Raw genomic sequence first — 12366 nt, 5'->3', positions numbered from 1 at the left:
GCTATATTCTAGTTTAAAGTCTAGAATAGCATCACAACTATGTAACAGCTTTTATCACCGAACAGTATAAAAAGGAAGGAACAAGATAAATAATTGACTATTAATAATAATAATAATAATAATCCTCTTTATTGAATTTTGACAATAAATAAAATTTATAAATACAGTAGAAAAGGAAAAAATCATGCAAATAGAACCTTAGAATAGTGCACACATCATGATAAAACATTTGAGAACATTGCAATATGACTAAATAAAGTTATTTTCAGTTTTGGATTAATCTACTGCAATTTCCTTCTTTTATATCCTGTCCATTCTGATGCAATCTACCATACATTTATCACCAGTGAACTGAGCTGTGATTCAATGTCTCTTGTCTGCAGTTAAGTACACAAACGGATTCTTTCAGTTAAGTAGTTCAGTGTACTGTACTGCGAGTCACTTGTCTGCAGTTCATGAACAATCTTGCAATGGTCCTCCAGATCAGTAGGGGGCATACTGGTTCATTCAATCAGTCAGTGTATTGAGGCATTCATAGTCACACAGTCAGAGTGAACCGATCATTGACTAGTTCTTGTCATGACCATTTTGCTGAAACAGTTCACTGATAGGTTATTTCCTGAAGACAGCAGCCAATTGAGTGAAGTTAAGATGATAGCTCCCAACTGTTGTGGATTGCTATATAAAACGTAGCACACACTGCACATGCTTCGAAAAGATTCATTCTTTAATGTCAGTGAACCTTTACGTTCATTCAGAATCCAAGACGAGTACAGAAGAACTAGTTTGTTCATTCACTGCATATCACTACTCTGGTTGTAATCAGTGCTTATGATACTACCTCCTCTACAGAGGGAATATCCACTAGCATTATCAGTTCCTCAGGGTGCTCCTTTCACTTCTCTTACCAACACCACTGAGAAACACTACAACCCCTGCACCACCACAATTCTAGCTGGAAACACAGATTGTTATAGCTAAACAGATTACAGCATCTATCACATTTACCCATTAAATTATATTTCTGCATATTTGTTACATACTGTAATAAAGAGAGTTTTTGTAATTTAGAAATACTTAAAACTAATGAGGATGCGTATTTTGTGTTTAATTGTCATGAGGTTTTATGATGCAGATTTTAGGTGTGCTCAAGCCTGGACTCTGAAGCTTGGGATCTGCACCGGGAATTGGAATCTCGTAAATGCCAGAAGTGACTCTACTCCATTGGGCCCTTGAGCAAGGCCCTTAACGTATGATTGCTTCATCCTGGGTATAACGTTAATCCTCATCCAGCCCTGCAAGCAGGTCCACCAACTTACAGGGAAATTGTTTGGGGTTGGCGCAGGACTGGCACTTCAGCCACTGTAAAACACCTTACACTATTCCAGAGTAGTGCTGAGGTGTCACCCACTGCACTCGGGTCCTAAATCAGGTGGTTCATTATGTGGTGGGTGTGCCAACTCGCTATCAGTGCATGCTCCCAACCTCTCATCTCTCAAGTCTAGAAAACCTGTGTTATCTTCCGTCTTTCTACATGTAAATTTAAGTATGTACAGTATACACTCAATATTAAGATAACAGAAGTTTTTATGTTGTTCTCTTAGTGATCAGAACAAATTTCATTGTCTTTTATTTTAAATTTCTTATTTGCGTCTTGATCATCAGAAAATAACCATATAAACAAAATTCATTATTATTATGGTCAAATTAATTGACTTTGAGTGTAGTGTATTTGTAGTTTAATACTAGCAGATATACTAGCAGTACCTGCTAGAAGCAAGGTTGGATTGCCATAAGCGTTGGACAGCCTTGTGATGCATGGACTTTTATTTAAACTTAAAGATTGACTGAAATTAAGTTATAAGTAAAATATTTGGTGGAAAAAATATGCCTAGTGAGCTGTTCTTTTGTTTTTCTTAAACAACAGTTGGACCAATCTCTTTATCAAGGAAAGGCATCATTGGCCATTCTTAGTTAAGTCATCTTCCTTCCTTCCATTTTTTAAATCTTAAGTTCATTTTGCTGCTAATAGCAATCATTATTTAGTAAGGCTGTTTCTGCCTAATGTATTATGACACAAAGCAATTTCTATCCAGTCTCCTCCTCCTCTGAGAAAATTATCAAAGTATTGTTTATACAAGACTGCATTACTACACCTACATCTTGATAGGTTATCTGCCCCATTGTTTGCTGCCTTGCTATTTGTTCCTTGCTGTTAATTGCCTGATGAATTAGGAGCCTTCAACCTTAACAAGCAAGTAACTTTGACTAAAGCAAAAAAAAGCAAATATGTTAGGAACTAAATCATTTTTTTGCATTTAAAGCTACAACAACAGAACTTATCCTTGTGACTTTAATAGAAGAGTAACAAACACACTTTTAGTAATTCCTGCAGTTGCAGACTGGAAACATAGAAGCCATCGTATTAAACAAAGAATTTCCTTAACAGGGACAAAAGTCAGATATAAAGATGAGTGAGAACAAAAATCTTACAACCAACTGTGCAGCTGTCCACAGTAAATTTACAGCTGCATTTAAGATATCATCAAATTCATATGAAAAAGAAAAAACTTTTCCCAAGTATGCATTTGACTCACACATACCTTTTAAATATAAAGCTGCCTGTCCAAAGGAAGGAAGATCTTGGAAGTGTTTCTACTAAAGCATGCATCAGCCTTTAATTTTGCTACTTGAAGACCCCAACATTAATTTGCATTTAGCTTTAAAACAATATTTTGCATTTAGCATCTGTCATTCATTCTACTTCTTATTGACTATTTTTCTGTCCTTACCTATTAGATTCTCCCATTGATACTTATCAGAAGATCTAAATTTTTCCTTCTTTCTTGCTCAGAAAAGTTATCCTTTTACATTTGTACATTAGTCTGATATGTATAATTCAGGTAAAGACAAACACATTGAATTTAAATACTTGGGATCAACAGTACAGAGTAATGAGGATTGTGGAAGAGAGGTGAAAAAGAGAGTGCAGGCAGGGTGGAAAGGGTGGAGAAGAGTGTCAGGAGTGATTTGTGACAGACGGATATCAGCAAGAGTGACAGGGAAGGTCTACAGGACGGGTGTGAGACCAGCTATGGTATATGGGCTGGAGATGGTGGCACTGACCAGAAAGCAGGAAACAGAGCTGGAGGTGGCAGAGTTAAAGATGCTAAGATTTGCACTGGGTGTGACGAGGATGGACAGGATTAGAAATGAGGACATTAGAAAGTCAGCTCAAGTTGGATGGTTGGGAGACAAAGTCAGAGAAGCGAGATTGGGTTGGTTTGGACATGTGCAGAGGAGAGATGCTGAGTATATTAGGAGAAGGATGTTAAGGATAGAGCTGCCAAGTAAGAGGAGAAGAGGAAGGCCTAAGAGAAGGTTTATGGATGTGGTGAGAGAGGACATGCAGGTGATGGTTGTAACAAAACAAGATGTAGTGGACAGAAAGATATAGAAGAAGATGATCCGCTGTGGCAACCCCTAACGGGGGCAGTCAAAAGAAGAAGAAGAAGAAGAAGGTAAAGGCAAACACACACAATTTATTATACTGAAGTTAAGTGATACACATTTTTATGTATTACTTGTAAACATATGCAGTTAATGGCCACCATATTCGGTACACTTGGCTGTTAATATAAATAGTCAGTTCCAGTCATTTGGCTATAGCTCATTATATACAGGCATGGTTAAGAAGTTATGTTGTTCTTCAGCCAAACATTAAAGTGGTGATGATGTGTGGTCTTAGTGACTTTAGTCATGATAGACATGGTTATATCAACATTTCACAAACAGCTGAGGCTCTTGTGTACTTCAGTCTAACAGAACAGCTAACAGAGATTTACAGTGCATCATACCTCATGCACTTCAGAAGAGGACATCTACCTCAAGCTAAGCATGTTTGGGCCTGGCCAGTACTTGGATGGGAAACCATCTAGGAAAAAGTTTGGGTTGCTGCTGGAAGAGATGTTGGTGTGAACATCATGGGGTGCTCGCCCTGCATCCTTAATGTAGATCCCAATGTCCCAGTGCACTGATGGCAACACTGTGCTGCAAAAATGGTGCCATCCTTCAGATGAAACATAAAATCAAGGTCCTAACCCTCTGTAGTCATAAAAGATTCCTGAGTATCCTTCATAAAGAGCAGGGTGTATCCTGATGTCCTGGCTAAAATTGCTTTCCATGGCCTAGTCATTCTGGCCACTATGTCATTGCCTGCCTCTAACTGAGTATCTCTCACTCGCACCACTTCACCACCTCATAGCTAATGTATGGTGAGTGTACTGGCACAAAAATAGCTGCCATTCCCTCATCCAGGTGGATGCTGGTGGTTGTTGAAGTGCCTCTCTACACTCTACTGAGAAAAGCACTATATAAATGTAAAGAATTATTATTATTATGGTTACCTTAAAGTAGATAAGCTCCAGTAGCAGCAGACAGCTAACTGAAGAAAGATAAAGCTACAGTGGTAAAGTAATCATCAAACGTGGACATGTTGCCTGGTCAGACAAATCTCAGTATTTGTTGTGACCTGCAGTTGGAATGTTCAGAACTTTGTGTAAATTCTGAATCAGGGGGTCATTCATGCCTTATAATACAGGTTGTTGTTTCTTGGCACACTTAATACAAGTGAAGTATGATTTGAATGGCATAACATACCTGAACATTGTCGTTAACTACGAATATATGTTTTTTATGACTACAGCATACATACATTTTTAATGGATTATGTGCCATATTATAAAGCATGCATCATCTTAGGCTGTTTCCATGAACATGATAGCAGCTTAAGTGTACCAGAGCGGCCTTTAAACAGTCCCCACATCTCAGTTTAATAGAGTACTTTTTAAAGTTTCATTGATATTGTAAGTAAAAAGTAAACTCAAGTATTCAGTCAATAATATATTTCAGACATTAATGTTTCCTATTAAACTCTCACCACATCTTTTCTTCCAATTCCAAAAGCTTGTGAAGGGAAAGCCAGTATAACATAGTCCTTTATATATGATTTATTTAGTGATTTATTTACGATTCATTCACGATTTATTTAGCAGTGGTATTTTCTGCATTAAGGGCCAGCTGGTAGAGCCAATAGATTTTATACAAAATAAAAATAAGCTTCTCTTAGGTATTTAAAATGTTCACAACAACCCACAGCTCTTGTCAAATTTTCTATCATATGTTCAATGTAGTTACTTATCGAGAAAAGTGTTGCTTCTTGCAGTATGTGAAAAGGTGTTTGTGCTGGGTGCTACAATCCTGTTTCAGCTTCAGTGTCAGTAATAATGGAACAATCTATCCTGTAGTGTCCTCCCCTTGGGTGTGTGCATGTGGCTTCAATGTTATTGTGAGTTTGTACTTCCCACTCAAGCTTTTTCCATTTCAAGGCAATAAAGCACACAGTAGTGAAAAGTTACAAAAAGTTTAGTACTATTTGCTCCCTTACAGGAAGGCACAGTAATATGAAGAAAAACAAAGAAGGTCAATATCAGGAATGCATCATTTACAAGATATTAGTATAGAAGTACAGTAGAAGACAGTACAGTGTGGAAGTCATTGTAATTGGGGCACTGTGGGTCTGATGTAGGTCACTGGTACGTATACTTTAAATACCAGTACGGAGTAACAAAAACCATTCTTGCAGACTTAGTGTTCACACACTGGATCCATGAAAGGCAGTGTTTCATATCCACTGGGTCACACTGCTGCTGTGTCATGGGTCGCCGTTGTTGGTTCACCAGTGGGTCCCTTAAGCCAATGTTTCTCAACCACTAGGGTACAACCCAGGTTGCAATTGGTGGGTCACAGTTTTCAGATATTGTTGGTTCTCAAGTGGGTTGTGGTGGGTTGCCTAATTAATTGTAAGCACTGCCGAAAATGTTTTCATCCATCCATCTATTATCCAACCCGCTATATCCTAACTACAGGGTCATGGGGGTCTGCAGGGTCACGGGGGTCCACCGCAGGGTACATATATATGTATATATGTATGTATATATATATATATATATATATATATATATATATATATATAGTCACACATGTGCGATTAGGAGGCAGTCAAAGAGCCTAAAGGTGAGTGAAACATCGCGAGATAGAGGGTTGTCACGTGGTACTTACCTGAATCTCTTTTGCGCGACAGAAAACTGGAAGAAAAATAACTCCTCCACTTCCGGATTCCAAAATGGCCGCGACGACGTCACTTCCGGTCCACCATGATGACGTCACTTCCGGCTCCATCAATTCACATCACCTCCGTCCCATCCTGATGACGTCACTTCCGGTTCCTGTTTTCAAACGTCACTTACTGCCAACCATTTCCTGTCCCATAATCCTTCCCTCTATAAAGTCGCCATTTTTCTCAGGAAGATTGTTCATTGTTTTATTTTTAAGACTTTGAATCGTGTTTTCTTTGATTGTCTGGACGACAATATATGGGGACGGTCCCCAAAACTTTTTCTTTGTTTGAGTATCATTCTTTTGAAGAAGAAACCTTATTATAATATATACACATTGTGAGAGGTGGCCAGCAGTTTATCCCGGCTAGCACCCCCAGGCCGTTAGATGGAGTCCTCCCTGCAACATGGATGTGTATGTATATGTGTATATATATATATATATATATATATATATATATATATATATATATATATATATATATATATATATATATAAAAGCAAAGGGAGAAAATTTTATCTCGTATCTTGAAAGCTCAGGAATAAAAGACTATTTTAACACCTACCAGGTGTCATCATCAGAGAAAAATCATTAGACATACAAGAATTAAAGGCAATATATAGCAAATGATGACTGGGTGTAAGAGGGATGGATTAGTAAGATGGGGTTCAGATGGTGTTTTTGTTTTAAAGTCTTTTTTCATTACGTTCTTCTTTTTAAGCCTGAATATGCTGGGTTCATGACTGTTAGTGATGCTTCCAGCACCTTGTTAAATTCATGTCTCAAATAAATCAGGCTGTTCTGGAGGCAAATGAAAGCCTAACCCTAACCTAATAAAAAGTCCACGAATGTGTGGAAGAAGTTTGGCGAATTACCATTCATTTTGTTTTTCATAAGAGACACACTGGTATTGAAGGAAAACGCTTAATTCATGACTTTAATGAAGAGTTGAATTCTCATTTCCTTACAAATCTAAAGTACTTATTGTAAGACAGGGTCATGGAAGGTGTGAGGTCAGTTCCTGCACTATTAACACTAGAATTACCAAAGCCTATGAAAAAACTTGTAATCCCAGCCCACCTTATATCCGTTGGCACCTCTCCGTCAGCGTCTTTTATGTTGTAAATGTGTCGATCAAGACAAGCAACAAGCAGCCAGCAATCCTATCTTCCCACCAACGCTGAAAGTTCTCTCAGCTCAAGTCTGTTTACCTGTGTGTGAGTTGCAGAGAGTTGTATAGGGTAAATAATATATCGTTATTTGGAATTCATGCATTTCATGTGTGTTATGTGTCTACAACAATCTATGTAAACAAATTGTTAAAACAGAAACAGTTTTTCATGTTTTAGTAATAATTGACAAAATGTAGACATGAAGTGTACCATGTGTGAAGCCTGAAGTCCAAATATCAAATAAACACTTTCACAGAAGATACAAGTAGAACAAGTGCGCTTTTATTAAAGAATTTAACTGCAGAAAAAAAACTCACATTAGGGTCCAACATTGACAGTGTAAAGTATGTCTCTCTCATACCACCTCTGAATAATATTTATTTAAAATTAAGTAATCAATTGTGATTGTAATTTTTACTGCTTGTGTTATATTGGCAGAATTGGCACATTTTAAATTCTTCATAATTTGTTTTTAATTCTTCACCATTTTTTTTTTTATTTTAGGTCAGAGACCAGCAGCCATTGTTTCTCCCATTGCTGGTACAACAAGAGATGTTGTGGAGACAGCATTAGACATTGGGGGATTCCCTGTCCTTTTGAGTGATACGGCGGGCCTGAGAGATACCCACGATATTATAGAGAAAGAGGGAGTGAGGCGTACACGAGAGAGGTGAGAGAAAAGGAACTTTCAGAAACAGATCAGAGGGTAGAGCAACAGATTACATACAGATTTTTAATACATTTTCTTAGAGCAGTAACACACACAGTTGGCTATATTACAGTTCTTTTAAGTTTTAAATTCATTATTTCATTTTAATATTTTTGAACTCACAAACAGAAAGTGTATGTATAACTGTGAACTTGACACTTCTACAGTATATCAAGAGACTGAAAATCCACCACAGATCCTTTAAATATGATAAAAGTTACTGTGCATTTATACATGTTTGTACAGTTGGTAGAAGTTGCATGGTGGAACATGTCAGAGTTTACACTGTTGGTGAACAATATTTTGAGTGAGGCAAATGCAGTAAGTACAGTGGTTGTCTTAAACTTAGCGAAGAGGCAACAAGCAATTCTAATTGTGATTTTTTTTCCTCTAACAATGCTTAATCAGGTGACAGGACTTGTATTTAGAAGTGCAGACCTATAATTTGATAAGTTCTAAATACTGTCGCGTGGGCTGCTGAGATTCACAAAAGGCAGGCAGGAGAGGACTGATAAAATAGAGCTTTTATAATGGCAGCTGCAGGAACAGCACTTAACCTTTATTACACAATGCTGCCTTAATTCAAAGCAGATAACTTCCTAGTTGTCACCATTATAGCCACTCAATTTCTTAAATTTAAAAGAACTTATAGGCGTCTTCTTCGAGAAAACTCAGCTGTAGAGAGAAAGGTGCAACATGCGCTGGGACTGGGTCAGAGGCAGATTGCCTCTGTTTGTTGTTCTAAAAAGTCTGCACCGTTTTTATTCACATTATTGGCTGTTCATTGCCGTCAGATGAGCCAGAAAGCTGTTCTTGAATTTAAAGACATCTGTTGAAATTTATCTTTGTTTTGTATGGAAATATATGTAAACCTTTATATGTGGGTGTGTAGGAGTCTTCAGATACTGTGTCACTAATGTTTTATACAATAGAGGATTTTATTATATTTGTAAAATATAAGTAATTTAGAGGGACATCTCTCAAAAGTGTTTGAAAATTCCTTACCTTATATTTAAAAGTTAATGATTAAGTTTTGAGTGTGTACTTACTTTATAATTACTATATTCACTTGTTTTTTGATGTAATTTGTTTGATGTTTGTTACAGTCTGTGATATGATAGAGATGGTCATTTTAGGGCATAAGGCTCAATACCATATCTGCAGATAATTTCGTTATTATCTTTATAGTGGTTATGAAATTTGTTTTTGTTTTAACTTGTGACCTGTTAGGTGCATGTATAAGTTATCAAAACTAATTATTATCATCCTCACAATATTATTCGTGTTTACCCATCACTTCATAGTAGAGACACAAATACATGTGCATGTTTTCATTATCTCTCTTTTCAACTCTTAAAACACCCTGTTTGCTGGCCTTCCAGTTAAAACACTCAACAGTGTTTCCAGAATGCATCTGGTTGCTAGAGTTCTCACATACACTAAATGTATAGAACACATCACTTGCTTTCATTATCATTATTTGCATGAGATTTATTCACTATCCTCTATAAAAAGCTCATTTAAAAACTTTCCTGTTTAAACAATATATTCATTTAGCCTTAGAGTTTTAACACTTGTAGGATTTTACTTTTACATCCTTGGGTTTGATATAGAGACCATATACAGTTGTGCTTGAAAGTTTGTGAACCCTTTAGAATTTTCTATATTTCTGTACTAATATGACCTAAAACATCATCAGATTTTCACTAAAGTCCTAAAAGTAGATAAAGAGAAACCAGTTAAACAAATGAGACAAAAATATTATACTTGGTCATTTAATTATTGAGGACAATGATCGACTATTACATATTTGTGAGTGGCAAAAGTATGTGAACCCCCTAGGATTAGCAGTTAGTTTGAAGGTGAAATTCGAGTCGGGTGTTTTCAATCAATGGGATGACAATCAGCTGTGAGTGGGCACCCTGTGTTATTTAAAGAACAGGATCTATCAAAGTCTACTCTTCACAACACATGTTTGTGGAAGTGTATCATGGCACGAACAAAGGAGATTTCTGAGGACCTCACAAAAAGAGTTGTTGATGCTCATCAGGCTGGAGAAGGTTACAAAACCATCTCTAAAGAGTTTTGACTCCACCAATCCACAGTCAGACAGATTGTGTACAAATGGAGGAAATTCAAGACCATTGTGACACTCCCCAGGAGTGGTCGACCAACAAAGATCACTCCAAGAGCAAGGAGTGTAATAGTCGGCGAGGTCACAAAGGACCCCAGGGTAACTTCTAAGCAACTGAAGGCCTCTCTCACATTGGCTAATGTTCATGTTCATGAGTCCACCATCAGGAGAACACTGAACAACAATGGTGTGCATGGCAGGGTTGCAAAGAGAAAGCCACTGCTCTCCAAAAAAAACATTGCTGCTCGTCTGCAGTTTGCTAAAGATCACGTAGACAAACCAGAAGGCTATTGGAAGAATGTTTTGTGAACGGATGAGACCAAAATAGAACTTTCTGGTTTAAATGAAAAGTGTTATGTTTGGAGAAAGGAAAACACTGCATTCCAGCATAAGAACCTTATCCCATCTGTGAAACATGGTGGTGGTAGTATCCTGCTTTAGGCCTGTTTTGCTGCATCTGGGCCAGGACGGCTTGCCTTCATTGATGGAACAATGAATTCTGAATTATATCAGAGAATTCTAAAGGAAAATGTCAGGACATCTGTCCATGAACTGAATCTCAAGAGAAGGTGGGTCATGCAGCAAGACAACAACCCTAAGCACAGAAGTCGTTCTACCAAAGAATGATTAAAGAAGAATAAAGTTCATGTTTTGGAATGGCTGTCAAAGTCCTGACCTTAATCCAATCGAAATGTTGTGGAAGGACCTGAAGTTAGCAGTTCATGTGAGGAAACCCAACAACATCCCAGAGTTGACGCTGTTCTGTACAGAGGAATGGGCTAAAATTCCTCCAAGCCGGTGTGCAGGAATGATTAAAAGTGACGGAAACGTTTAGTTGCAGTTATTGCTGCAAAGGGGGGATCACACCAGATACTGAAAGCAAAGGTTCACATACTTTTGCCACTCACAAATATGTAATATTCGATAATTTTCCTTAATAAATAAATGACCAAGTATGATATTTTTGTCTCATTTGTTTAACTGGTTTCTCTTTACCTACTTTTAGGACTTGAGTGAAAATCTGATGGTTTTAGGTCATGTTTATGCAGAAATATAGCAAATTCTAAAGGGTTCACAAACTTTCAAGCACAACTGTATTTTTTTTTTTTTAAATCCATTAATTATACATTATTGTTGTTAGTGAAAGACAAGCAAGCTTACACTAGAATTAAAAGAAAGAACGCTTTGTGGGGTTTTCATACTTTAATGGTACTTCTATATATATTTTTTAAATTAAAATGCAGAAAGTATTTTGTAACAGGGTGGTGAGTGATGCTGCTTCACAGTTCCAGAGGCCTGAATTTAATTTATTTTAATGTTCCTATCTCAGTGTACACTCTCTGACTGCTCTACTTTCTTACATCCTATGGCAATCTTGTTTCAACAGTTTTCATATATTCATTCATTTTCCATATTCACTTGTACCAACCAGGCCAGTTCTTTGCATGGGAGACCCTCTAGGAAAAGCTTGGGTTGGTGCTGGAAGAGATGTTGAAGAAGGCAGCAGGGAATGGTTATCCTGTGGTCTGTATGTAGATCCCAATGTCCCAGTCCAGTGATGGGGATGCTGTGCTTTAAAAATGCCGCCATCCAACGGATGAGACATAAAACCAAGGTCCTAACTCTCTGTGGTCATTTAAGATTCCTGGGTATTCTTTGTAAAGAGCAGGGTGTATCCTAATTGCCCTCCATGGCCTAGTCATTCTGGCCTCCTAATCATCCCCTGTCTTTAATTGACAGTCTCTCTCATTACTTCAACACCTAATAGCTAATGTGTGGTGAGCATACTGATGCAATAATGACTGCTGTCGCATCATCCTGGTGTGTGCTGTACATTGGTGGTGGTTGAAGTGGCTCCCTACTCTCAATGTAAAGCTCTTTGAGTAGTGAGAAAAGCACTATATAAATATACAGTAAGTATTATTATCATTTTTATTATTTTAATATTCAAATAGGCTTGTTCTGTGTTGGTAGTTAATGTATGCTGTAAATGCTAGGGGTCACTGACGCCCCGTTAACCCCAACAGGCAGATGCTGTGGACCAGAGTAAAAGTCCCAAGAAGTATTTTAATACTTTGACTTCTTAGTAACAGTCCCTAAGCACCACAAGCCACAATAGCACAGGTAAATAATAATAAAACAAACACAATATGAATCTCTCCTCCACACCTCC

General features: G+C 37.5%; 1 protein-coding gene across 4 annotated transcripts in view; it reads left to right on the top strand.

Moving 5' to 3' along the window:
- The window catches only part of gtpbp3 (GTP binding protein 3, mitochondrial), a 142574-nt gene that overhangs the window by 101070 nt on the left and 29138 nt on the right, over positions 1-12366 (top strand). For all 4 annotated transcript variants that reach the window (XR_005635395.1, XR_005635396.1, XR_005635394.1 and 1 more), the window contains exon 7: positions 7855-8020. Coding sequence is in view for 1 of the 4 variants with exons in the window: in XM_039767060.1 (XP_039622994.1) it covers positions 7855-8020 (166 nt within the window). In the remaining 3 variants the exon portion in view is untranslated. The remainder of the gene's footprint in view (positions 1-7854; positions 8021-12366) is intronic.

Source organism: Polypterus senegalus, chromosome 10, assembly GCF_016835505.1.
Source record: "Polypterus senegalus isolate Bchr_013 chromosome 10, ASM1683550v1, whole genome shotgun sequence".
NCBI lineage: Eukaryota > Metazoa > Chordata > Cladistia > Polypteriformes > Polypteridae > Polypterus > Polypterus senegalus.
The sequence above is the reverse complement of the archived record's forward strand: the minus strand, read 5'-3'. Positions and strand labels throughout refer to the sequence as shown.